This window comes from Hylaeus volcanicus, chromosome 8 (genome assembly GCF_026283585.1).
Source record: "Hylaeus volcanicus isolate JK05 chromosome 8, UHH_iyHylVolc1.0_haploid, whole genome shotgun sequence".
NCBI lineage: Eukaryota > Metazoa > Arthropoda > Insecta > Hymenoptera > Colletidae > Hylaeus > Hylaeus volcanicus.
Window position 1 is genome coordinate 10354688 of NC_071983.1, and position 23884 is coordinate 10378571.

The window sequence follows — 23884 nt, forward strand, 5'->3', positions numbered from 1 at the left end:
CGCATTTATTGACGACTGTTAGAGACTGGTAGAAAAACGAAATCCGTAATAACGTGATTTTCTACGGCATAAAAAGTGGAACTCCACACTCGCGCGTATCGCGTCTTTGACTACGCCGATGGGCACACCGCACTTGCAATGCATTTAACGGTCTCCCGTTTTTCCTGAAAAAAGTCACAATTTTACCGCTCGACGCTCTCTTCTTTTTAGGTTGATAGTTAAATATTTATAATTGCTATACTGTAATAATTTCATAATGGGTTATGCCCGTATATATTGAAATAAATAAAATAAATAAATATGATAATAAAGATGATCGAATCTTTATTTGAACAAAAATAACTCGTGCAAAGGGGAGGGGAATGTTATTAAAAACATAATAAAATTGTTCACGAGCTTTTTTCTTATTTCTGCTCTTGCGAGTACCGTGAAAACGCTTTCCACAAAAGTAGAACTGATACAGTCGATAGAAAACTAACGGAATCTTATACATTTCCAGGTATCTATGATCAAATTTGACCTTTCTCGGATATTTTGGATGAGCATGGACCACCGTGAGCCATCAATGTGGCCCGATGTCGAGGCTTCCAGGTATCTATGATCAAATTTGACCTTTTTCGGATATTTTGGATGAGCATGGACCACCGTGAGCCATCGATGAGGCCCGATGTCGAGGCTTCCGGTCGTGCAAAAGTGTAACAAACAGGAGGTGTTGAAAATTCTTCCCTCGAAACAAGAAGCAGCCGATAAACAAACTGGCCGCACTTAAGAACGGAACCGGGTAAAAGTGCGAATAAACGAGCATACGGTGCCCCCCCCGTTCCCGGTTCCCCTGCCTAGCTCTCCTGCTCGTTTTCCAGTCAACGACTTCGTCGGATGGTGTTGCACTCCTGCGTGCAGGGAAATATGGCGTGCTGCAACACACGCACGTGGGACGCTGAGGTGGGGCTGGGCCGCTCGGGCTATTCCTGTACACCGTCGAGTCGCAAGAAGCATAACAACGCGGCACTGTACGCTGGTGTGCGTCTCCTGCGAGCAGCGAAGCCCGGAGATAGGGTGGCGGGTTGATAACGCCACGGCGACGTCGTTGAATTCCATTCTAGCCTATCTGCTTCACCTCGCTCGATTCCTTCGACCGCAAGACCTGCTGCAAGCGGACATACACTCTCTTGGACGCAATTTATTATTCAAATCTAACCCGAAGCCTGGCGAAATTTGTGACACGCGAAGCATCGTGTTTACCAATGGGGCTCAATTTATTATTAGAAACCGACCTCAATTGAGAAGCAACTTTTAGATGTACCGACGTCGAACGATTCGAGATCTATCGATCTCCGTGACACTCAAAATATACTTAACAATGGATGCAATTTATTATGAGAAACCAGCCTCGGTTACGATCTATCATTCGCGTATACAGGATCCAACAGTTTATGAGCCGTCTAACTCTGTGGCTAGGCTTACTATCTCCGGAGGAGCCGTTAACATCTCACAAGGGAACATGTACAACTGTCCGTCTCCGATTTTGATGAAACTTGGTGGGTACATTAAGCAGGTGAAAATAACGGATACGTATTTTTTTATAGCTGCCCAATCGCAAGTTTAGCTGCGATTCCGATACAAATTTTAGTACTTACTTAATTCTAGTTCAGACGTTAACTACATTCATATAGATTGAAAAAGAAATTTGTTTTTTCTGTCTCGGACGACTAGAACCGGCCACAGCCTGTGCGCCCGATTGAACGAGCGTCTCACGCCACAACCTGCATAACGCCGCATAACTTATACAGATTTCAATGAAGTATTTCATAAAAATTTGTGTTGTTAGTTGAAACATGTTTTATCATGCATAAAAAAAACCTGGTACTGTAGGTTTGATAGTTTTCGCCAAATTAATTCCTAAAAATTACTGAAAAAACAAATTTCTAGACGATAATACCCCCTTAATGGGTTGAAGATGAAGACTCTCTGTGATAAGTAATATTTTATGGTGCGACTAGCAACGTGATTCCTGAATTTGATCGTGAGTCGTTCCCTCCAGCACGCGTTCCTGAGAGCCTACAAACGCCTCCGTGACACTTTTCTCGGATCGTTGAAGGCTCTAACGGTGGGAGATTCGTCAAGTGGCGTTGCGCGTCGTGCCTGGCTTAGTTAACCTCGAGTCGCTTGTTTCAACGCTAATCAAGTGTCTTACCTACCTGTAGCAGCAATTCTACGAATTACTGCCGCTGTTTCTTTGACCGTTTACGGTGTGAACGCGAGGTCGGAGATCGCGGATTTTCTCTATTCAGTCTTCGAGGCGGTAACACGGTGTCGTTTCTGTGATTGGCCACTTGTTTTAACACATCGTTGACCGGTCACGAGTAAACTCGTGTTTGCATTTAATAATAATTTTGCTCGTCGTGTTATGCATGTAAAATACTTCATTTAAATTCATTATATTGACAAAATATTCAATTACGAAATAACAGCTGATGACATGAAGTCCCTGCTGTGTAAAATTGCCTGTCAACAATGTTTTAAGAGTAAGTCATCGCATCCGACTGTGTACCACTAAATACCCAATATAGAAACAAAAGAACGGTACTTTGGGGCAATTATACAATAAAAATTCTTGGACAATGCGCGACTTATGAAATAAGAAATTTATTTCATTTAGATATTTTCTTTAGAAACAAACTCCTTTACGAAGTTTATTCGTTTTTTTTTCTGTTTTTCTCATTAATATAGGGTTTCTTCCTAACAACCCTACCGCGACCCGAAAATGTGATATTCTTTCGATGGTTTATTGCTATTATGTAATTTATGTAAATTTTTTGATTAATGTATACATCTTTAATAACATCAATAGATGGCTTATTATTGGAAAAAGTAACGAAGACGATTGCTTTTTTAATAATTACGATATTAAGTCATAAAGCTAACCAAACACTAGTGTCCGAATATTTCTGTGAGTCACTGTATATCTTTGACCCTTGAGTTTGCATTCATCTGCGGTCTCTTTAGCCGAAGGCGATGTTTCCGGGCTAACCTTTCATCCACGCTCGAGCCACGGGAATACCAAAAGCCAAACGCGTCCAAATAGGGACACAGAGTCGTCGTATAAGCGAGGCATGGCGAATTTATCGAGGAATATTAATTGCAGAGCGCGGGACACGCGACCGCCCGAATCGCACGGCATTCTTTCTTCCTGGGCCTCTTCCCTTCTTTCCCATTGCCTTCCGCGCCTCCCCACCGGTACCACGGTTTTGTAATGCCTCTCTGTCTCTGCCACTTCCTGTGTTCCGCCACGCTCACCTGTCTGCCGGCACCTGCCTTCATAACTATCTAGGTGTACACAGTGTATAGAGCTAACCGTGTATCCTATGGGACTTGGGCTTCCCCGCTCGTTTCGCCAGCCACGGCGTGGTTGCGCCTACTGCACCTTCCACCTGGAAACACATCGTGTACGCTACGCAGTCGATGTTACGCTGTCGCTCACCACGGCTGGAACTATCGTGGTGTTTCCCTCGCGCTGATAACGTCCTGGCTTTACACACCGGGTGACTCTGGTGCCAACGCGAACGATTAGTGTCCTCTGCGACCGGCTCGCGGCTGGTTCCCCTGCTTCGTTGGATCGAAAAGGTTCGAGATCGCGCCTACGAATCACTTTCCTCCTCGATTTAGCCCCGTTCGCGTCGGAGACTCTTCCAAACGTTTGTTCCAAGGCAGCGAATATCGTTGAATATCGTTGAAAGGTCTCCGCGCGAATGGCTTCCGTAGAATTATTATTTCCAGCGCGTAGGCGCGTTGTCGATGTCGCTTTTAACGCGTGACCTTTTTATTTTTCATACAGAGAGACCGGGGACCGCTGAAACGTTCCGAAGAGGATGGCGTAGACGTGGCGGCTCGAAATTCCTGGTTCCGCGGGATCGAGTGCGTCGAGACGGTCGTTTTCTTCGGTTTTGCGATCCAGGACGAGACGGTCGCGAGTTCCCCGCAGTGCTCGAAGGACTGTTTAGTGTAACGTTGCTTCCCTGAAGTGAATACACGCGTCTAGTGTTCCGTGGCGAGACCCTCGCATCGCGGACTACCTGAACACCAGAGTTCAGTGCCTTAGAATGACATTGGGATATCGTGGACGGTGAGTAAACCTTGCAAGTGTTTCCGTATTAAATTGTTGCGTACAACACCTCTCTGCTTTCGCAAAATTAGACACTTGGGATTAGTTCACCGAAAATTTAGATTGTAACGTCAGAGTGTTCGTGTGATTTGGGTTCGCCTATGTCTCTTTTCTGAATGGCAAAGGTAAGAATGATCGAGAGTTTGAAGACGTCGTTAGAAACCCCCATCGAATATTCACGATCGACGGCGTCTGTTGGCAACGGAAACCCCAGGGCCGTCATTTGAAAATCAAATCCCAGGCATTGCTAGTCGTGGCAGGTAGGAAAGCCTATTGAGACAATGGCTTGCTTCTCCTCGTGGGTGACCGTAATGGCGTCCCTTTGGCGTGGTTTCACACGTGCTCCAGGTTCGTGTAGTTTCGCTGTCGCTTTAGATCCTCGCGGTATTACGACACGGCGTCGTTTACGTAACAGAAAAATATGCGAGCTCGGCTTGTTCGTTCCAGCCAAATTGGGCACTGTATATTTGGGACAAGGGTCCTCGACCTCCAGGCGTAAGTTCTTTTTAAAACACAAATACATTATTGATTGATACAGTCAATCCCGTACATATTCGTACCCTCTTTGTCTGTTAAAGAAGTTTGACTAAATTAAATAATAACTTTGATATTACCAAATGAATTTTTCGTTATAAATATGTATATGAATAAGCTTGTACGTGTATACATATATGTATATTTATATTTATTTATATTTATATTTATATATTTATATTTATATTTATGTCAATGTAATAAGTATTCGTACAAGAACCAATTCAAAATAGGACTTCACATATTTATTTTATTAATCAATTTTAGGGAAACAAATAATTAACCAATAATTCTACATATTTTTAGAGTAGATTTTGCGTAAGTTAAAGTTTATTACTTTTAATGTTAACCTCTTATTTCTTTTCTTATTAGTTTTATTTTAAATCGATTGCTGTACAAATGCTTCTTACACTGACTGTATATACATCAACATATTTATACAAACATATACTTGGAAACATCGAACCTAACGTTTAATTTAGACACGTTTCTTTAATAGAGTGTTCAATAGGGTACGAGTATTTATGGGGGTCTGATTGTATGTTTCATTCTTAGCGAGTTGAAGCATACATTCTTATTATTACTCCTGCTTAAAGACTAGGACGAACGCCTGTTTGGAAAATATTGATAGCCTTTTTGTAAAATGTAGAAGATACCAGTGGATGCACGGGGTCGCATCAAGATGAACTCGCGCGCTAACAATCGCAGCCGCGTTTCCATCGCGCTCGGAATACCTCATTTATAAATTCCTCGCCATTTACAAGGACTTCCAGCGACGTGATGCGGCGCAAATCCTAGTACGATAATCCTGCTATATTGTGCGTCCTTTTATTGCCGTTCATTCTTGGAAATCTGAACAAGTTCTTGCGCTGCACGCGCTATCTTTAATCTCGATAATATTCACATCAACATGTCTTCGGACTGGAAGGATCGTCGCCTGTAACACACTCGACTGCAATCAGTGAGTTTCATGATAATTCATAAAAATACGTTTTTCGGGAAAAGATTCCACCGCTACTATAACTCATTCGCGTCGTAAAGCTTCGTTCTTCATCCTTAACCGGCAGCTGAAACTTGATTCCAAGGTTACACGTTCCCAATTAAAAGTGGACATCGCGCTTATCGCGATCCCCGTGTTCTGTTACGTTAATTACAGACACTAACGAATATTAAATTGCAACAGTTATCGATATTTCCTGACACCGCGCGGATGACCGAGGCCGTAAACCGGTACGGTGAATTATAAACGCGAAACAATCCGATTGACAGGGGAGAATAATGGGGTCGTATGCATCAGCCATTCTCCAGACTGTTTACCTATCGTCGTATGCAGCTGCGGCCACGTGCACGATGAGCTTCCACCTTCGTTTCTCGCCTACTTTGCGTCTAATGTCGCGTTTTCCATGGAAAATATGCAAATGAGAAAGAGTAACTTAGGCATTGATCACGCCAACCAAGACAGGCTACGAGCCACTTTTAAGCATCATATTTTTAATCGCAGTTTCTGCATCCAAGTTTTTGTATTATCGTGTAGACCGTGTGACGATGCACTGTGTATTCACAAATCCTCTTCGATTTACAAAAAAATATTCCGTCGATACCATTGAAGCTGCCACTGAAACGTAATTTGGGGCAGACGGTGGAGCAGTGCGTAGCGTAGCCGACCACCACGCAAAGAGCCCGGGTTCGAATCTCGGCCATCCGTCCTCGTTTTTCAAGGTATAGCTAAAATATAAAGTATCGAAAGCCTGTAGCTTAAAGATAAGAAATGGAAAAATAACTAAGAAGATAACAAGAACAAAAAGAGATCATGTAAGGAAACGTACACGAAAAGATGGGTAATAATGGAAATATGGAAAATAAAGTAGCTCTTATAAGGACTGTAAAAAATAAAAATGTGATCTATAGAGAGACGCTGTGAACAGTTGAGGAACACCACTCATTCGAGCTCAGCTTCAGCTTCCAGCTGAAAAGAAATGATAGCGATATCGGTCGGGAAGACATTCGTTGACATTATCCTCGCGGCACGATCACGCCTACCTCGTCGCGTGTGTTGCACACGTTCTACGAACACTTGGCTGTTTCCTCGAAGTCAATCTCGAGGCCAGGATCCCCGACTTTCTCTCATCTTCGCGCATCCATCTTAGGTGTGCAGTTGCATATGCACGGAATGCTGGCCGCTGACCGATAAACAGCCGTAGCGTTGGAACGATCGTGGCTGACCGATTAGGGATGCCTGTTTTACCTTTCTATGCGTCGCTCTTGTGATTTCGTCGAGCTGGTCGCGTGTCTACAACAGTGCGCGTATTTGAAACCTTCTAGAACTCTAGAATCTTTGAAATAGGCTGAGGATAGGATAGGATAGGATAGTTTGAGGGATACTTGTAAAGCGCCACAGGCATCATATATAACTTTGTTCCGCCATAAACAATTTGAAAGGATTACGTTGTTTGAACTATCCATTCAATTGCTCGCTCGAAACGAGGGGATTAGTCTCATTCCCGCGTCCTCGAGGTCTCGCAATTTCGAGCGGATTTACGGAAAATTGGAAATGACCGTGAACGACTTGGAATCGCGTTATTCCCATCGCTAGTCCCGATGCACCAGCGTTGCAGCTGCCGCGCAGTGACAGCTGTACCTTTTTACTCGCTGCACTGGTTACTCTGGTTTCCATGTGCGGAAGACGTCGGGACGCGTTATGATCGTGCTGGTCGTACGCCATTGCCCGATAAAAACCTCTTGGAAAGAAGAATGGGAAGTCCGTGCGAGAGCCTGTAAAATATCCTATTCCGCCGCGATAAGTAACGATTAATTCGAATGATTCCACGATTCCGCGATTCCGCGATTTCCAAACCGTCCGACATTGACTTATCCAATGGACTCGTAAATGCTCTAACGAACCCGCATACATACGTCCCCGTCCGACGTTTTGATTTATAGCACGCGAGGAGAATATTAATACGTATCGAGGGCTTTCGATATCGAACGAAACCCGCACGAGCAGACATCGGCTCTTAATTGTGAGAAAGTATCGAAGGATGGAGTTGCCAGTTAACCAGAACTAGCAGGAAACAGCGTGGGCGAATACATTATAATTAATTCCACGTTGCTTGAACTTGTAGTCCTTGAGAGCAACTATTTCGTTAAGAGTCATGTATCGGTATTCATCTAGGAGTTGTTGATTTATCAAACCTGTGGATACTGTGAATTTAACCTTCTGAGAGGTGACGATTTCGGGTACCTGGTGAATTCTCTCGTGGGACCTCGCTCGTTGCATCTCAGCCTTCGTTCCTTGCACACTGTTAACAAGAGAAGATGGCGATGATACGAGGTATAATAGCATAATGGAACAAGATACAATGTTATTCTTCATATGCTACATAGATTACTACTACTATGCAGCTACGGTTGGATCCCGAGTCCCGAGATTAAAGACGCAACACTTTTATTATAGAGACTTTATTGAATTGTAACAGCAAGTACGCATGTAGCTACGAACTACCAGAATCAGAGGTCGTGGCCAAAATGCAAGGAGTTTATGTAGGCTAGAATAACAGATTTCGGGCGCAATAGTCAGCAACGGTCAAAGTGCAAGGATGAGTAAGCGGGTACAAGAGGTTAGAACGGTTAGAATTCGAAAGTTATGAGTAAGATGTTTTTGTGAGGATGATTCTAACGTGATATCTCCGTTGGTTATCCGTTAGTTATCAGTTGGTCATACAACCAACTGATAACTGATACTCATCCTCCCAATTATCTAAAAATCCTCCCTCATCGCGAAACTGTTCACTCCCCAATTTCCTTCGATCATCGAAGACACGAGTCGTTCCTTGCGAAATTCGCGAACATTTAACCCAAGAAAGGCACGTTCGAGTTCGAGACGGGTGCGAGGCGCATCTGGTCGGTGATGGTCGAACGTGCAGGTGCATCTTTTCAGCGGTGCAAGCCGCGCGTCTGGCGAGCATCGAGATTTTGGCACGTCGCTATTTCGAACTGCGCGACCATTCGCAGCCTGGAACGTTGCTTTTTTTTCTCCCGTTCGTCGAAGCCACGCAGCGATTCGACTTCAGGGCAAACAGATGTTCCGCACTCCGTCAAGATGTTCACCTCGCGTTCCATCGACGCTCACGGAATTGCTATTCCGCGTACGGTCTTGGGACCAGCCGCGTGACGTTGCATAATGCTCGTCTTTTTCCATATACGAAATTGCGTTCTTTCTGGGAATCGTTGGCGAATATGTAGGGAGATGCATAGACAATCATAGGAGAAACTTACTGAAAATAATTGGAGATTCTTCTGTTCTTTTTATTTGAATAATTCAACTCGAACTGGACGATCAAAACAACTTCTATAGGCGAGCAGAGAAGCCATGAGTTTGCGGATTGGTAGTCAATGAACCGTGGAGCGAGCGCTGGTACCTTCGGTCGGAGTTCTTATCCATAGTTAGTATCGACCATGAAGAACCGGGCCGAGAATTCAGGTGTTTGAAAAGGTGTTGTATTTAGACCATGAGCCCACAGAACTCGGCGGGCTGTGTATCACGTTAGGTAAACTTTTCTGAGTGTATGTTATCAGATGGAATGTACATTGTGCGCGACTGGACTCGAGACCTGGCAATAAAAGTAACGATCGCTAGAACCTCGGATCGGTCGGAGGAAGAAGTTGGGCTACGAAGTGAGTCAAAAGGTGGCGGACGAGTAGCACCCCGTTAATAATAAATATTGTTATCGTTACCCCGGTGTTTTGGCTTATTCGGCCACGTCGGATCCCAAAGAACCGTGTAAAAAAGACCGAAATATATCATCGTTTATCGACACGAAAGAAACGAAAAAGTTTCGTGGCCGTTTTGTAAAAAAATAATTAATCGAACCACGATCTGGCGTCGCGCGTTGTAGCTGTTGTTTCGTGCGAAATAGCTGACGCACTTGCAGCACGAAAGGATATATTCGAGAAGGCTGCTCGGAGGTTGAGACACAAGATGAACTCGTGCCTATCCTTTCACTTGGCCGTTTTGTGATACGAACCTCCCTGCTTGCGAATGCACTTACGCGAGTGTGTGTGTCCGTTTATCCGTAAGGCCGATTACACAACTACGCGAATACAGGGTGTCCCATTTACGCGGAATTCTAACGACTCGCAGCGTCGCGTAAGCGTCCTCTGGACGAATAAGGCTCTCGAAGTAGACCGAATTAATTTAACTTCGATAATTACTCGGACAATTACGTAAAGTTAAATGAAAGCAGTAATTTTAACACTTTTTCTATTAGGAAATGGATGGTTTGGATTCTTAACTAGTAAAACCACAGAATAAAACAGTGAAAACGTGTTATCATGTTATAAACGAGCACCGTTACCGGACGCAATGTGCATAATTTCCCTGGATGCGAAATTACGTGTATTGCGCGCATTAAAGCCAGGCGAAACTGATATAACTACTTCGTTAAAATTAGCAACATCAGGAGAGTGTTTGTGTTTTCACCTATCTCTGTTTACGTAAGGGTTCGATGACCCCCACTTAGCTCTCTTTCGCTTTAAATTTAGAAAAAGTATCGACCGCAACAACTTAACTCTTATCTACTACCTATCAATGTTATCTCTGGTTTTAGATGCAGTTAGTCTAAACACGTTTATTGTATAGAATCGATTCCATAAGCACCTGAAACTTTACCAGCTTCGCGATAGATTCCCCTTGGCAATAGGAATAAATATTTCAAGCGGCGAAAGAAATGTCAACACCGTAGGAGCATAGATTCATCACTGGTCGAGAAATTCGCGACGGAGACGGCGAGTCGCGGTTGAAAACAATTTGTTGGGAACTCAACTCGTCGTCGCGGTCCCTGTTTCGTGTTAATCGCGCGGCTCGAGCGGAATCCATAGATTCCACGGGCAAACTTGAACCTTCCTCTCGTAGAAGGCGAACGTCGCCGAGGATTTATCGCCGGGACGAACGTGGGAGAGAGAGATCGAAGAATTTCGCGAACGGATTTCTTGTAAAACGCGCCAGGGAAAAGGTCGCGTTTCGTAACGATGGCTCCGTGCAGGGCACAATGTAATTGCACCAGATAGTCCCCGGACCCTCGAGAACCGGTCGTAATAGTTCCGACTTCCGGTCGGGGTTACCAACTCCCTGGATCATAAGAATAGAGCGCACGGTACGTAAGAAAAGAATACTTAGCCTGTGAAGCGTCTGGATAACGAATTACCCCATTAAATTTATGCAAATGTACTTGAAATTCGCGTTGGTCTGTCGTGCTTAGGACCTTTCTGGTTTCCTAGAAGAAGAGTATGTTCTAATAATTATTAGTTTATAATCTACCATTATTGTTACGATAATTTCGAAACGCCTTGGTTTAATTAATTTCTTCTTTTCTCAAACAAAGGGTCAACCCTTTCTCTATTCATTCTACGATCGCTATTATAAGGAAACAAACGAGAACACGAAACGTAGAGTACGGGATTGGTCGTGTAGGTAAAACGGTCGACTATCCATTATTTTTCCTGTAGACTCCTAAACTATTAATATTTTTAAATATGTGCGAGAATCCAATTTCCATCTTAAGAGAGAGAAAAAGGAAAAGTCACGAACCAGCCAAGAGATTTGCTGCGATAATTAAATAAGAAGAAAAGGAAACGTTGTTTTTTTTTTCGAGGGAAAGAAGCCCTACAGGTGTCCGCCGTTGGTTCTTTTACCTTACTTGGTTTAGCACTCCGACTCGTCTTGCTTTTAACGAGGAAAACTAATTCCTGGCGTCGGCTTTAATGCGATTAGGATTGTAAATTGGAATAGTCTGTTAACGCTCGTTATATTCTCTTTGATAATTGTTAACTTGACGCGCGGAGTCTTTTGCGACGGGAGTTATAATTTTATTAGTGACGATGCTAAAATTGCTTGGGATCATTCGACAATGGAACTTAATCATCGTCAAAGGTGGTCGGCGGATCGCTTCAGCTCTCGAAGCTGGGACATTATTTTTTACAAAACTTACACAAGTGTGGTTAATAATGAAGGTTCGCTTAATTCATAATTACGTTGGGATGCGAGCTCAACAAATTCAGACAGAAAAATCGTCACGCGGATGACGAATTTACCACAGAAAGCGCGAATTCTATAAATATTAGAGGGACCGAAAAGTAATCAAAATCCTTCGACATGGAAAAGTTTTCCAATGAAAAATCGAAGGACTCTTTTTAAAAAGGGAACGACTGCCTTTACGCTGGCAAAAAGTGTTAGAAAAAGTATTTTTGTTTGAAAAAAAAAGGTTAATTCATTTCGTCATAACAGGCACCTGAAAACAAAACTAAAGGTAGATTTAGAAAATATATATATCACGACCACCCACACCATGGGTGTGGAATGGGTGACGAAATGAATTAACCTTTTTTTCAAACAAAAATTTGTTTATAGTTCTTGAAGACATATTTTGTCATATATTTAAATGTCATTAATAAAAATTATTATTTAATATCTTAAAAAAATACACAAGAAAGTGCCCGTTTTGATTTTCCTGACTGCGACTAACCCCTTAACAAATAAATGCCAGCAACAAAAATTGTTATTACTTTTCGACCACCCTGATACATATCCGCGAATTCGAAAGAGCAGGGAAACGGCGTTCCATGTCACACGTTCGCGTTATCGAGGAATGTTTTCGTTTGCCCAGTGGCATCGAGAACCCGGCCGACTTTCTGGATGCGTTGCCACGCGTATCCAGGACCACGAGATTGCCCCCACCTTGTTGGAAGGGGAGCAGATGTGCACGTGGCGCAGGAAGTTTAGTTTTACACGAGGAGCAGCTGACCGACGCGCGCATTCCTCCTCGAGGAGAGAAGAGGATGGTCTCGGTGGTTAACTTGGAAAGGGGATGATTGGGTTCAGCCTAGGTACACCCACATGTTCGCGAAGGTACGGAAACGAAGGGGGCCCCCTTTGAAGAACGGCCCATTAACGTGCTGAGGGCACATTCATTTCCTCCCTCCACGGTCTCGTTCCACGTTTTCACGGATATTTATCCAGCACGAAATGCCCTGCATTTCATTCTCTTAAAGAATGGTACGATGAACGTATCATTGTTTGTAATTGCAGCTAACAACAGTGATTGTTAGAGATTTCCGTTGCTACACTTTCTCGTATCATTTTAAATCCCCTGTTGGATATTTCTTTCTCTGTCTTCGCCAATTTTAAGCGCGACATTGCTAGGTCAGAGAATTTCATTTATAATGTAAGAATTACGTAGCTGATCAGAATTAGTTTGACGACGCACAACCATCGTCGCTCATCGATCGCAAACAGATCGGGCAGAGGTGTCTCGGCTTCGATTCGCACTTTGTTTCGTAAGAATTCGCCAATCGGCATTCTTTTGGCGGCATACGATCATTGTCGCTCTTCTGTTTAACCGTTGACGAGCACAGTCAGTCGCCCGGCGGATTTTGTGGGAGTCGGTCGTCCCGAATAAAGTTACTTTCAGTAGAGATTCGTGTTAATCTATATCCGTCTTGATATCCTCTTACAATAAATTAAAACTATAATTTGGAAAATAGTTCCCGAGGAGGTTGAAAGTTCACGCACTCGGAATTCGTAGTCGGGATGACAGTGAAAGGGGTCGGGGGAGCCACAGAATCAGCGGAGATTTTTTTGAGCTTTTTCGAAGCGGTGGAACGAGAGCTAGAAGGTTGAAACAGGAGTTGGCCCATGCGAACGAGGTGACGCGGGCACGGAGAGGAAGGTGGCAGAGGAGGAGGAGGAGGCGGCAGAAAAGCTGCCGGTCAGATTTTGAGCAAGGGAGGAGGGTTGCAGCTGCTGTGACAGCTGCAGGCTTCCCGATATTATTCTCCAGCCGCTCCTATCCTCCGAATGGTGGTCCCTCCCGTCGCCTTTCCAGGTGCTGCTCGCACCGGCGCCTCGAAAAATCCTTCTTTGTTCCCTCCAGAGACCACCGAACCTAACTCTGGCCGATCTGCCGTGGCCAATATCGATCCACGACCAAACTTCATCGATTTCGTTCGCTGTACCAGGAGGTATTGAATTTAACGATGCTCCACGTTAAAAATTAGATTGCTCGTATATAGCGGTGTTCGGTACTATAATTAATCAGCTGTATAAGGATGTAAAACATTGTCATAGGAAGTCTCAAGCATCCAGGTGTTGACTTCCAATAACATTCACCATGACATGCACCATAGGCTTCGAATAAATCTGAAGTTTGCCGATATGTTTGTCTCGTTTCTTCTGTTGAACATTTTCCAAAGAAGGAAACGAGAGAAACACATCGGCAAACATCAGATTTATTCGAAGCCTAGAGTTTTGTCCATCACTGATTGTTCGAGCAACGATTGAGATGTTCTGTAACGTACAAAAATTGTATTCGTCTCAACTTTGTCCTGTTCGTTCCGTCAGCGTGCTCAGGACCTCGGTGTACAGCCTCTCACTGTAAAAAACGGTGTGCGCCACAATTATTGCGTAACCGTCAACTTATTCAGGCCAGTCGCTCGACCTTTCCCCAGTATCTACCTGTGCCGGATGCAAAACTGGACCGAACGTCAACGTAACGCGCGCCGAGCTTACGCGGTGAACGTAATTGCAATTTGCACGATGATGACGATTGCTTCAGAGTTTCGGGATATTCTGAAGGATCCGGAAGTTTCGAGAAGTACGATGTACGCCCTTCGACACCAAGAGGGTGTTTGCAAGACTAAATAAACACTTCATTACGCAAACAATACAAGTCCACTTTTCTGTTTCGAAATAACAGGACGTTTTGTTTTTCGGTGTACTCGAAGATGTTGGAGAATGTTAATTAACTCGCGTGCGCACAATTTCTTTTTAAGTGGACTGTCGCAGCTCTTCAAAATAGAGGACCCGAGTATTGCCATCGCGAAGTGTCCCTGAACCTGACAGTGAATTATGGCGTTTAATTTTATTATTTTGCGACGTTCGACCCCCGTTTACACGTGTGATCCTGATGCAAGGGGATGACACTGATGAGAGGGCCTTTCCAGCGGGCTCTGTTTCCATTAGAGGAGGGTGTTCATCATGCTGACGCGTACGGTGACGATAAGCCGTGACTAAGGGACGTGTTTGGAAATCGGAGAGACTGGTTATTAAGGATATTGGATCCCTTGACACGAGAAACGTTACGCACCAATTACAGCAGCCTGCGACACTCTATCGCAAAAGTGGCCTGAATCGTGCTTGTAGAAAACGAGTCTGCGTGCAGCTGCGATTTCGCTGTCTTCGACGATATTGTGTTTTGGATTGGATCTAACCACCCAAAAAAAAAAAGGGAGAATTAACACACGTACATACATAAACAGAGTATATATTTCTTTTAATAATCATAGGTTGCTGTTTCTAAACGTGAATTCTTCCTGAATCCGATACTGAAAGTAAAAATGAAGAGGTGTTCTGAAATCCGTGAAAGGAGATTTCAAAGCAAAGAGAACCGAGGCGCGCACGGTTAAGCCCGAGGGGAGAAGATTTTGATCTAGAGAAGGAGGGGAGAGACACCTGCCCGTCGCATAAAAAGCCACGAAAAGGTGCGCGATCTTGAATAACAGGCCCGTAGAATTGCAGTACGTCTTCAGAGGAATTAATACGACCTGACCTGGCGCACCTGTTGCGGCATGGTTGGAGAAAAAGACCTCGAAACGCGTTGGAGGGACATCTCTCCCGTTTCCATAGCAATCGAACGATATAGAAAAAGCTCAAATACGCTCTATCATTGGAAACTATTCAAGAACTAATATCACTCTACTCCAGGAATGACAGGAGTTGAACTGGAGACAAATGGAGCTCGAATACCTTATCGTTGAATCAATATACGCGTTATTGTGTCCATATAATAGCCCCAAAGAATGTAGAAAGTAGCATAGGAGGACAAGGAAATTTTCGGAAGTTTGACGAAGATTACGGAAGCTATGACGCACGGTTCGTAGGACACGAATTGCAGTGTTTACACGAGTAACCCACTGTGAGAAATGCCAGGTATATTAGGCGACTACAAAACTAGAATGGCGAAGACAAGGACAAGGTGTATCATTAACCGCCCAGCAAGAACAATGCGATTTATGGAACTAAACGGCGGATGGTTCCAAGAGTGAATCCCTGGCGGAGCAGCGGAGCTTAGGTATACCAAACATAACACGTAATAACACCAATCATCCTAACAACCGTTACGGTCATTTGGCAGATTTCATTGTGCCGTCGAGTGTATAGCAATTCCTCGAAATAGGGGGGGTTGGCGTGACACGAACCCCGAATATTCTCGGGTACGCGACATATGTCAATCCAATTAGAGTCCACTGGTAGCGATTCAGGCGAACGTGGCCTGAATTAGACGCGATTCGAGAGACAGCGACAAAATTCAGAACAGACACACCCCACGGAGAAGGGGTGATCGACAATGGTTAGCTTATCCGACGGTCAGGAAGAATTTCCAGAGTCGACGGGGGAAGGAAGCGAAACCAGGAAACGGGGACAGATGGTGTGAATTAGGGGCCATGCGGGCACGGTGAATTAAAAATTCAAATTGACCCGCAAGGGGTGCGGATCGACAGCAGGTAACAAGCTGATACAAGACTTGAGATATTATAAACAGAGTAAATGCATGAATACAGTGGGTGTAGAATGTATTCGTACACCGATCAGTTTCCCCAAAAACTTTTGTGTGAAATTATAGTTTCTTAACTTCCTTTTTTATAATCAATGATATTTTACATATTCTCGGAAGTCTCTAAAATAGATATAGTCCGAACGACATTTACTAATTAATATAATTTGTGAAATTAACAAAAAAAAGTATAGAAACAATAAGTATTTGTACGATTCTAATGACGAACCATTTACAGTAGAGTTTGTAACGTAAACACGTTAGTTTATTGCTCCGTGCGAATTAGAAAACATCAAATTTCCAGTAAAGTACTTTTAAACAGTTGTGCGAATACTTATTGCTTCAACATTACCATCGATCAATTGTTTCTTTTCTTGTTAATTTCGCAACTTACATGAATAGCTATTTTTTTTTTTTTGGAATCTATCTATTCTAGAGATTTCCGAGAATATGTAGAATGTCATTGTTTATAAAAGATAAGTTAATAAATTACAATTTTACACAGTTTTTTTGGAAATTGATCGGTGTACGAATACTTTCTACACCCACTGTATATATTTTAACACTGCGTAGCGTTGAAGAGAAAAGAGAGTTGTATTTACTAAGAATGAGGTTGAGTTTAGAAAATGTTTTCGTTCGGGGCGTTTTCATGGGATATCTCTCTCTACAAATGTCAAAGGCAAGTCGTCGAGACGCCTGATTTTTCACTGTCTTCTGTCCCACGCAGATCGAACTTCGAAGTCGGTGGTTTTGCGGATGTTCTTTGGTAGAACGCCGGTACCGGTTGGCGTATCTGGTCAGAAGGCTCGATTCTGGGCTGGTGGGGGGAAGGTCGAAGAAGGCCGCAGCTGGCTAGATCCTGTCCGCGTACATACGACTGAACGCGGCTGAATGTAAGGAACATGCCCCGCCACTTGGGCCTTATAATGTCGTTTTCCTTCCCACCACCGTTGCGAACCTCAACTTAGCAACACGAGTGTCTTTGCCGATCACCCGTCCCGGCGAGCGGTCGAATTCTTTGTCTTCGAAAGGGTGCCAGTAAAAGTACTGCTTTAACGTACACCCGCTACGCTACCTGCCTTGATCACTCCTCGAGTAATCCTGCTTGTCGTGTCGTGAACACAGGTATAGTTCGATCTACGTTTACCGAACGGTTACCTGTTTGCCTTAGACTCTAGGGCCTAGACCAGGCAAGATAGACTTCTAACCAAACGATAATTACATGAATATTCCTACATATGATAAACATTAGATCATTTACATTTTGTTGTAGAAATGACTGCTAATCTATTTCATCGAGTCGATCGGATCGTTTTCATAAAACTTCAGGCGATTTCTAAACCGCGATGCATGAAGGTAGAAGTCGACCGTACTTGTGCCACATATCCGATAATCTCTTTCACACGTTCCTTCATTCACCGTCTCTCCCTAGTTGCTGTCCTCGTCTCTCCTACAACATGCCTTCGAGCTTCTCGTTCTCTTCCTTCCCTTCGTTCACTGGAAGGAAGAGAGTCGAGAAGCAACAAGGCGATCCTTTACAGAGGTATTTCTGAAAATTGTATCGACGTCGCGACTCGCCGCACGGGATTTTCGCTCGCTCTGTCCTGTTCCCTCCCGTTAAGCAAACTAGCGATGGGAACGATATTAAGTACTATAATTATTAGGTTGTTCCAAAAGTTTCTTTCGTCATTTGCACGCAATTATTTTGCGCGGTAGTGTTTATATAAATAGACGATCTAATTTCTTAGATGTTGATGTTGTAACAGTAATGGAGCGAAGTGAATCGTACACAATTCAATAATGTAACATTAGACATTTATTATAATTAACAATTATTATATCTAATAATAAATAAGTTACTTATTGATACAAGTTATTCTTAGCATAAGAGATCATTTAACTCCTCGAGAGATAAACGTTGATTTTTAAAAAGAAATGTTTAATTTACTAAAGGAAAATAATAAATAATAAATCGCAACATCTGATTTCTAATCAAATAATCAAACGTATCTACTTATTTTTCATAAATAAAATAATCGGTCATTATAAAATTGTTTGTTTAACGATATCTAATCATATCAGACCCATCGCTAACGCGAACTACCCCGTTCGCCATTTTCCATTCGTCTGTCCTTGTCAGGCGCGCAGAGCCTGTCGCTTTCTATCGTATCGACCAATCAGCGCGCTTGGTCCAGCGGGCATGACGCGACTGCTCCGCGGAGAGAACCGAGCGATCGGAGCGCGGAGTGGCAAGGCAGTCTGTCACTAAACTTCGTAGCGTGCGTTTGGCTGACGCACGTGCGGTTCGAGTGTTCCCATGCGTGTCGCGATACGAATCCATGCCAGCCAATCTCTCGTACGCTAATTAATATTTATAAGCGGGCCGGTTAACGCTCTAAAGTGACTTCGAGTTCCGTGAACGATCGATCGGGCACAGAATCCGCGTGGAACAAATGCTGACATTGTTCGTATCGGTCTCGTTGAATAATCGCGAGTGTTGAACGCCGACTTAGGAGCGTCCCCGTTGACACACGCATACATATATACGTTACGTATTGTCGGTGAAATTTTACAAAGAAAAGATGGTGCGTGGTCTGTCGCAGTGGACGAAAACCCTGAGCTTCCCCGCGCGGGTATCCCCCCAGAGGCCTGCCAAGGAGTCGAAGGGGTTTCATGTGAGCCCCAGTGCGAGCCCCACGTCGCCACCCAGCCCGATCAACGACAACATGGACAAGTCGCCGATAATTACCGATGAGGTTAGAGGCAATCTTTTTTTCTCCTTTTATCTTTAAGCTGTCGTGCGCGTGTTACCATTTTCTTTCATCACGGCAACAGGGTTCGTAAACGATGACTTCATGGTACGATAATTCTTCAACTTGTATTAAATACGGGGGACAGGTTTAAGCATGGCATTAACACTTTACCGACCGGTAGCGTTTGGACATATATGTACTTAAATTCAATAATATTGTTTATTTTCATAACATTAGTGTTATATTATATTATATTTATATAATATTTCATAATCCATATATTAATGGAAGCATATAATGGGATCGTGCTATCTCAGTAATAAATAAGAAAGTATTGTTTGCCATGGAAAAGAGACGATTAATAGGCTACCGGTCGGTAAAGTGTTAAAGAAACTGTAACTTAAAACCAAACATTCTCTAACCATCGTTGCTTTCGGTCTTTAAGCATGAAGCAAAGAAAATAATTGTTTCCGTGTCACGTTTAATTTGCAAATAGTTTGCGTCAAGCATATTAACGTGCAGGAGGCAGGTCATTCCTGGACTATACCGGGGTAGAGTTCCGAGTTTATCGTTGTACGTGTTTCAGATAACGGTCTGTTGCTATACGCTTCAACCAGCCACGGGTAATCGCTGGTTATGGGTTTCGGTTCTCCGCATATGTGTACCGTACCCGGGCGATTGTTTACTTTCACGTCATCGATTGTTGTGGACTGATGTTGGAACAAAACAAACTCGTAAGGACACAACGTGCATGATTAATTAGAAGTTTCAGTTAGATGTTTAGTTTCGATTCTGAGAAGTATATTGTTTGATATTGTTTGACACTCGAGGGGAAATAGAGGTTATGGCCAGCTGGCTATTTCTAACGACTATTAATTAAAAGTTACTAGCGATTAGGAATAATAACGATTCGGTTTTAATTGTTACATTTTCTAGTTTATTATATACAGCTTCGTCGCCTTTCGCGTAATTTAATCTTCATGGCGAATAAAGGGAAACCACGAATGGGGGAAATCTATTATTGGACAAAACGGAAACGAGAGGGTTACGTTTCGATATCGTTTACAACAAGACCATTCATGATTCTGCCATTGCATAGCGTTGTTGGCACTGATTTCATTCTACGAGAGCTCCCCTGTCGAGTACCATCGCATATTGGCTCTTATCGATGTAAATACGTGCTTCTTATGACTGACAACATAAAACATTCTATAAATCTTGGACGGAGGGTTTCCCTGTCGCTCTTCAAAAACGTTCGTACAATGTATTCTATGCTTGAACGATTTCTTTGTGTGCCTTGTTTGTAGGCCATCTTTTGTTCCATTGGTATGCATACTGTTTCGAAAAATCTGCCCTCGAAGCTCTCAATTATAAGTAAACGTGCTTTTCACTAACCAACAACGTTTTAGTCCTCCAAGCGTTAACGCTTGACCGACTGTGATTGGATGTGTAACGAAATTCAATATTTTTTATTTTGGTAACATTAGTATTATATTGGGTTGTCCAGAAAGTTCGTGGCAATTTTTAAGAAAAATTATATTATATATATATATATATATATATATATATATATATATATATCGTAGTCTAGCGCCGCCAGTAGTAGAAATATTCATAACTTAAAGCTCGGAATTTTGATAACAGTTTTCTAGTAACTTTCGTATGGAGTTGCAGAGATGGGCAAAACCCTAGGCTTGGAGTAAATCTGAAGTTTGCCGATGTGTTTGTCTCGTTTCTTTCTCTGTAAAATGTTCAAAAGAGGAAACGAGACAAATATATCGGCAAACTTCAGATTTATTCGAAACCTAGGATTTTGCCCATCACTGTGACGTTGGATCTCCTTATACAGTCTTCATGCGATGTACTAAATCGAATTTATTCATGGGTTAATCGAGGGGGTCGTTGCAAGTCTTTTGACACTGTCAATGTAGCTCCCCCTACTGTATCGGTCGCGTACTTGGGGAATCGAATTCATCTGTTTTTGCGGTCGATTTCATCATTGCCGGGCCCCCTTGACGTTGCCAACACACGTGCGCCACGTTTACGATTCCTTTTGTGCGAACACTCTTAAAAATAGGGAGTAGACAGTGACTGGTGGTCGGGAGTGCTAACTTTCTGCGGGGTCGTCCTGGGGAGGGGGAGGGAGATTCATTTGTGTAAACACAGCCTCTGGAAAGATGACAATAGGGCGACTGCAGACGCCTGGCGGCACGTGCCACGCCATGAAAGCGACACATCTCCCTCTGCAAACTAATTCGAGGTATCAACGTGTTGCACCGTGTCGAATGACTCGTTCTCAAAACAATAATTAAAGCCTGCGACGTACTTCGACCAATACAATCGAGAAATTTTATCTAAAATGTAAATAACAATTCCTTCGTTCTACCGTGTATGTTTAGTTTTGTTGGAAACATGGTTAACACGTTGATCGCCACGTCCAACCATATATGGGTGACAGTGATTTTCACTGAAAAACTACGAAAATTAATTCTGAAAGTTAAGTGTCACAGAAAATGAATTTAAATCAAATACTCGAACTTTAATGAAGTTACAAAACTAAACACCACAATAAATGTTTCATTACACAGTTTCCAATAGTCTGTAAACAAAATTGAATCACAGTAGAAATTTTCAAGAGTATTAGTCTGGTAGTGAACGTGTTGAAGGTTTCTGAAATGCAACGTTGATATTTCGGAGGCAGACGGCGATGCGAGAATTATTTTTATTTTGTGCCTTAACGTCGCCTATCTACAACCATTTTTTCTTTATGTTCGGGGTGACGGGGATTCCATTTTTTTTTTGCACTAACTGTATCGCGTATCATGGAGATAGCCGGTGTACGAAGAGTTTTTGGTTTCACAAATATCCTTCCTCGTTTTTCATAAGGAAGTTTTATTTTCAATATACCCAATAAAAACTAACAAGTTTTACTCGTCATATATTATAGAGTTAAAGTAGAAAGGCGATCGTATCTATGTAGTCGACGAATGGATATAAAGGTGCCTTCGCAGGGTATGCTCAAGTGGGTCGAAATTCGAAACCCTTGTTTCGGGTCTCGAGCACAGTAGTCGGTGTCGACCGACATAGAATAGAAGCTATAACCTCTTTATTCTTCCTTTCATCGTTCCGTTTGCTCGCGCTTAATTTGTAACTTCGCAATATCTCTTCTGCCCGCTGTACACGATTTTCTACTGGCAAAAAAAAAACCACTCGATTTACCGTGAGCGCATATGGACCAGTTTCGAGCATTAGGAACGGTTGATGAGCAAACTGGAGAAAGCGAGGCTAACCTAGGTTCGTCGACCAATCTTGTTGGAAATGTACACAGGCAAAGTCCCGCCTTAATATATAAAATATTCAATTTATTTGAGTTCCACACGTGCATATAGAGTAGTATAAGCGAGACACTTGTTTTCGTGACAACGTCGCGAACGAAGCGGGACCGAAAAGACGACCATTTTGCTCGGCCCGGTTTACATGAGACGACGAGTCGTAACTTTTACTTAACACGTCAACGTCTCTAGTTGATCGAAATTGTCGGGGCACAGAAGTCTCCGCGGTAATGGGCAAAAGTTAATTCTCTCTTCGCAGGAACGCCTGACTCGCGGTTAAAGATGTCGAGGTGTTCTCTGGGTATATAAAATAAACCGTGGACAAGAGTCGCCGGTGTCGGATGCAAGGAAGAAAAGGACGCGACGAAGACTGGTCCAAAGGCGGGGAAAGGCGACGGCGGAAGCGTGGGAATCGAGCGTAACAGATGGCCTCGGCTGCTTCCGAACACGCTCGGCCTCCTTCGTGTACCATCGTGGCACCGACTCTGCTTTCCGTTCTCGCATGTTTCCTGGGCTATGTGTCGATGGGACTTAATTCTCGCGAAAAATAGATTCGTTTAACCCTTTACGGTCCCATGTCGAGGACCACTCGTCGTAGGATACAGTGATGCAGTCACGTTTCGAGTTGAGATTTTCGATTCACCGGAAAGAATCGATTCTTGAATCGATGTTGAATCGGAATGAGAGAATCGATGCCTCCTAAAAATCGAAACCAAAGAATCGATTCTGCAAGAATCGCCTTTTTTGTTTCCTTTTTTATTTTCATTTTTGTAAACAGATTCTCATACGATTCTTCCGCTCGGCATCGATTATTGCAAAGAATCAATCTTTTGTTTTGTTACTTTTCGTCCTCTTACACCAAAGGCAGACTCTACATTGTTTATGTTTTCATCGCTATTCCTATACTTTTTTCGAATAATAATGTACAAGTGAATGTGCTTTTATTGTTAAGAAAAATCGATCTTCGATTCTTACATGAAAGAATCGATTCGAAAAATCGAATCGGAATCGAACATCCCTAGTTTCGAGTGCGTTAATAGTTATTCTAAGAATATTCCCCCCTTTTCCTAGGTATGTAGATTTATTCTGCACACGTCTGTCTGTAGTAATAACGTATTAAGTAAAAGTGTTATAAATGTTACAAAATTGGTTCGATTCTCGATGCAAGAATTCGTGTTAATAAGCTCTACATTGCAATACTTTTACCGCAGCACGTGCGAGAAACAATGGTGTTAAACGATACAGTGGAATAGGGTTATATAATTGACTTACAGAGCGCACCGTTCGATTGAGGCCGAGGAATAGGTTAAGAGGGTAACGATGTAATGCAAAAAGTGCAATAGGAAATACATGCGCGTCGAAGCACATGTTGTCTAGTCCACGACCTCAACACTTAACTCTCGACCACGCACCGCTAAGGTATCAGGAATTGTACAGGCGCTCTTCAACGCAATTAGGGAACTCGTAAAAATGAGTAGTTAAATCGGATGTACGTTA

At 43.1% G+C, this 23884-nt stretch overlaps 1 protein-coding gene across 5 annotated transcripts in view; it reads left to right on the forward strand.

The window, feature by feature from the left end:
- The first annotated feature begins 507 nt into the window (after positions 1-507).
- The window catches only part of LOC128881570 (TNF receptor-associated factor 4), a 36208-nt gene continuing 12831 nt past the window's right edge, over positions 508-23884 (forward strand). The window contains exons 1-4 of one of the 5 annotated variants that reach the window (XM_054132768.1): positions 509-1538; positions 3342-3624; positions 3836-4123; positions 18906-19058. In XM_054132768.1, the coding sequence (XP_053988743.1) occupies positions 19029-19058 (30 nt within the window). In that variant the 5' untranslated portion in view covers positions 509-1538; positions 3342-3624; positions 3836-4123; positions 18906-19028. Of the gene's footprint in view, positions 3625-3835; positions 4124-17051; positions 17196-18561; positions 19059-23884 lie in introns of those variants that run through there. The other 4 variants (XM_054132767.1, XM_054132770.1, XM_054132769.1 and 1 more) reach the window with 4 other exon arrangements.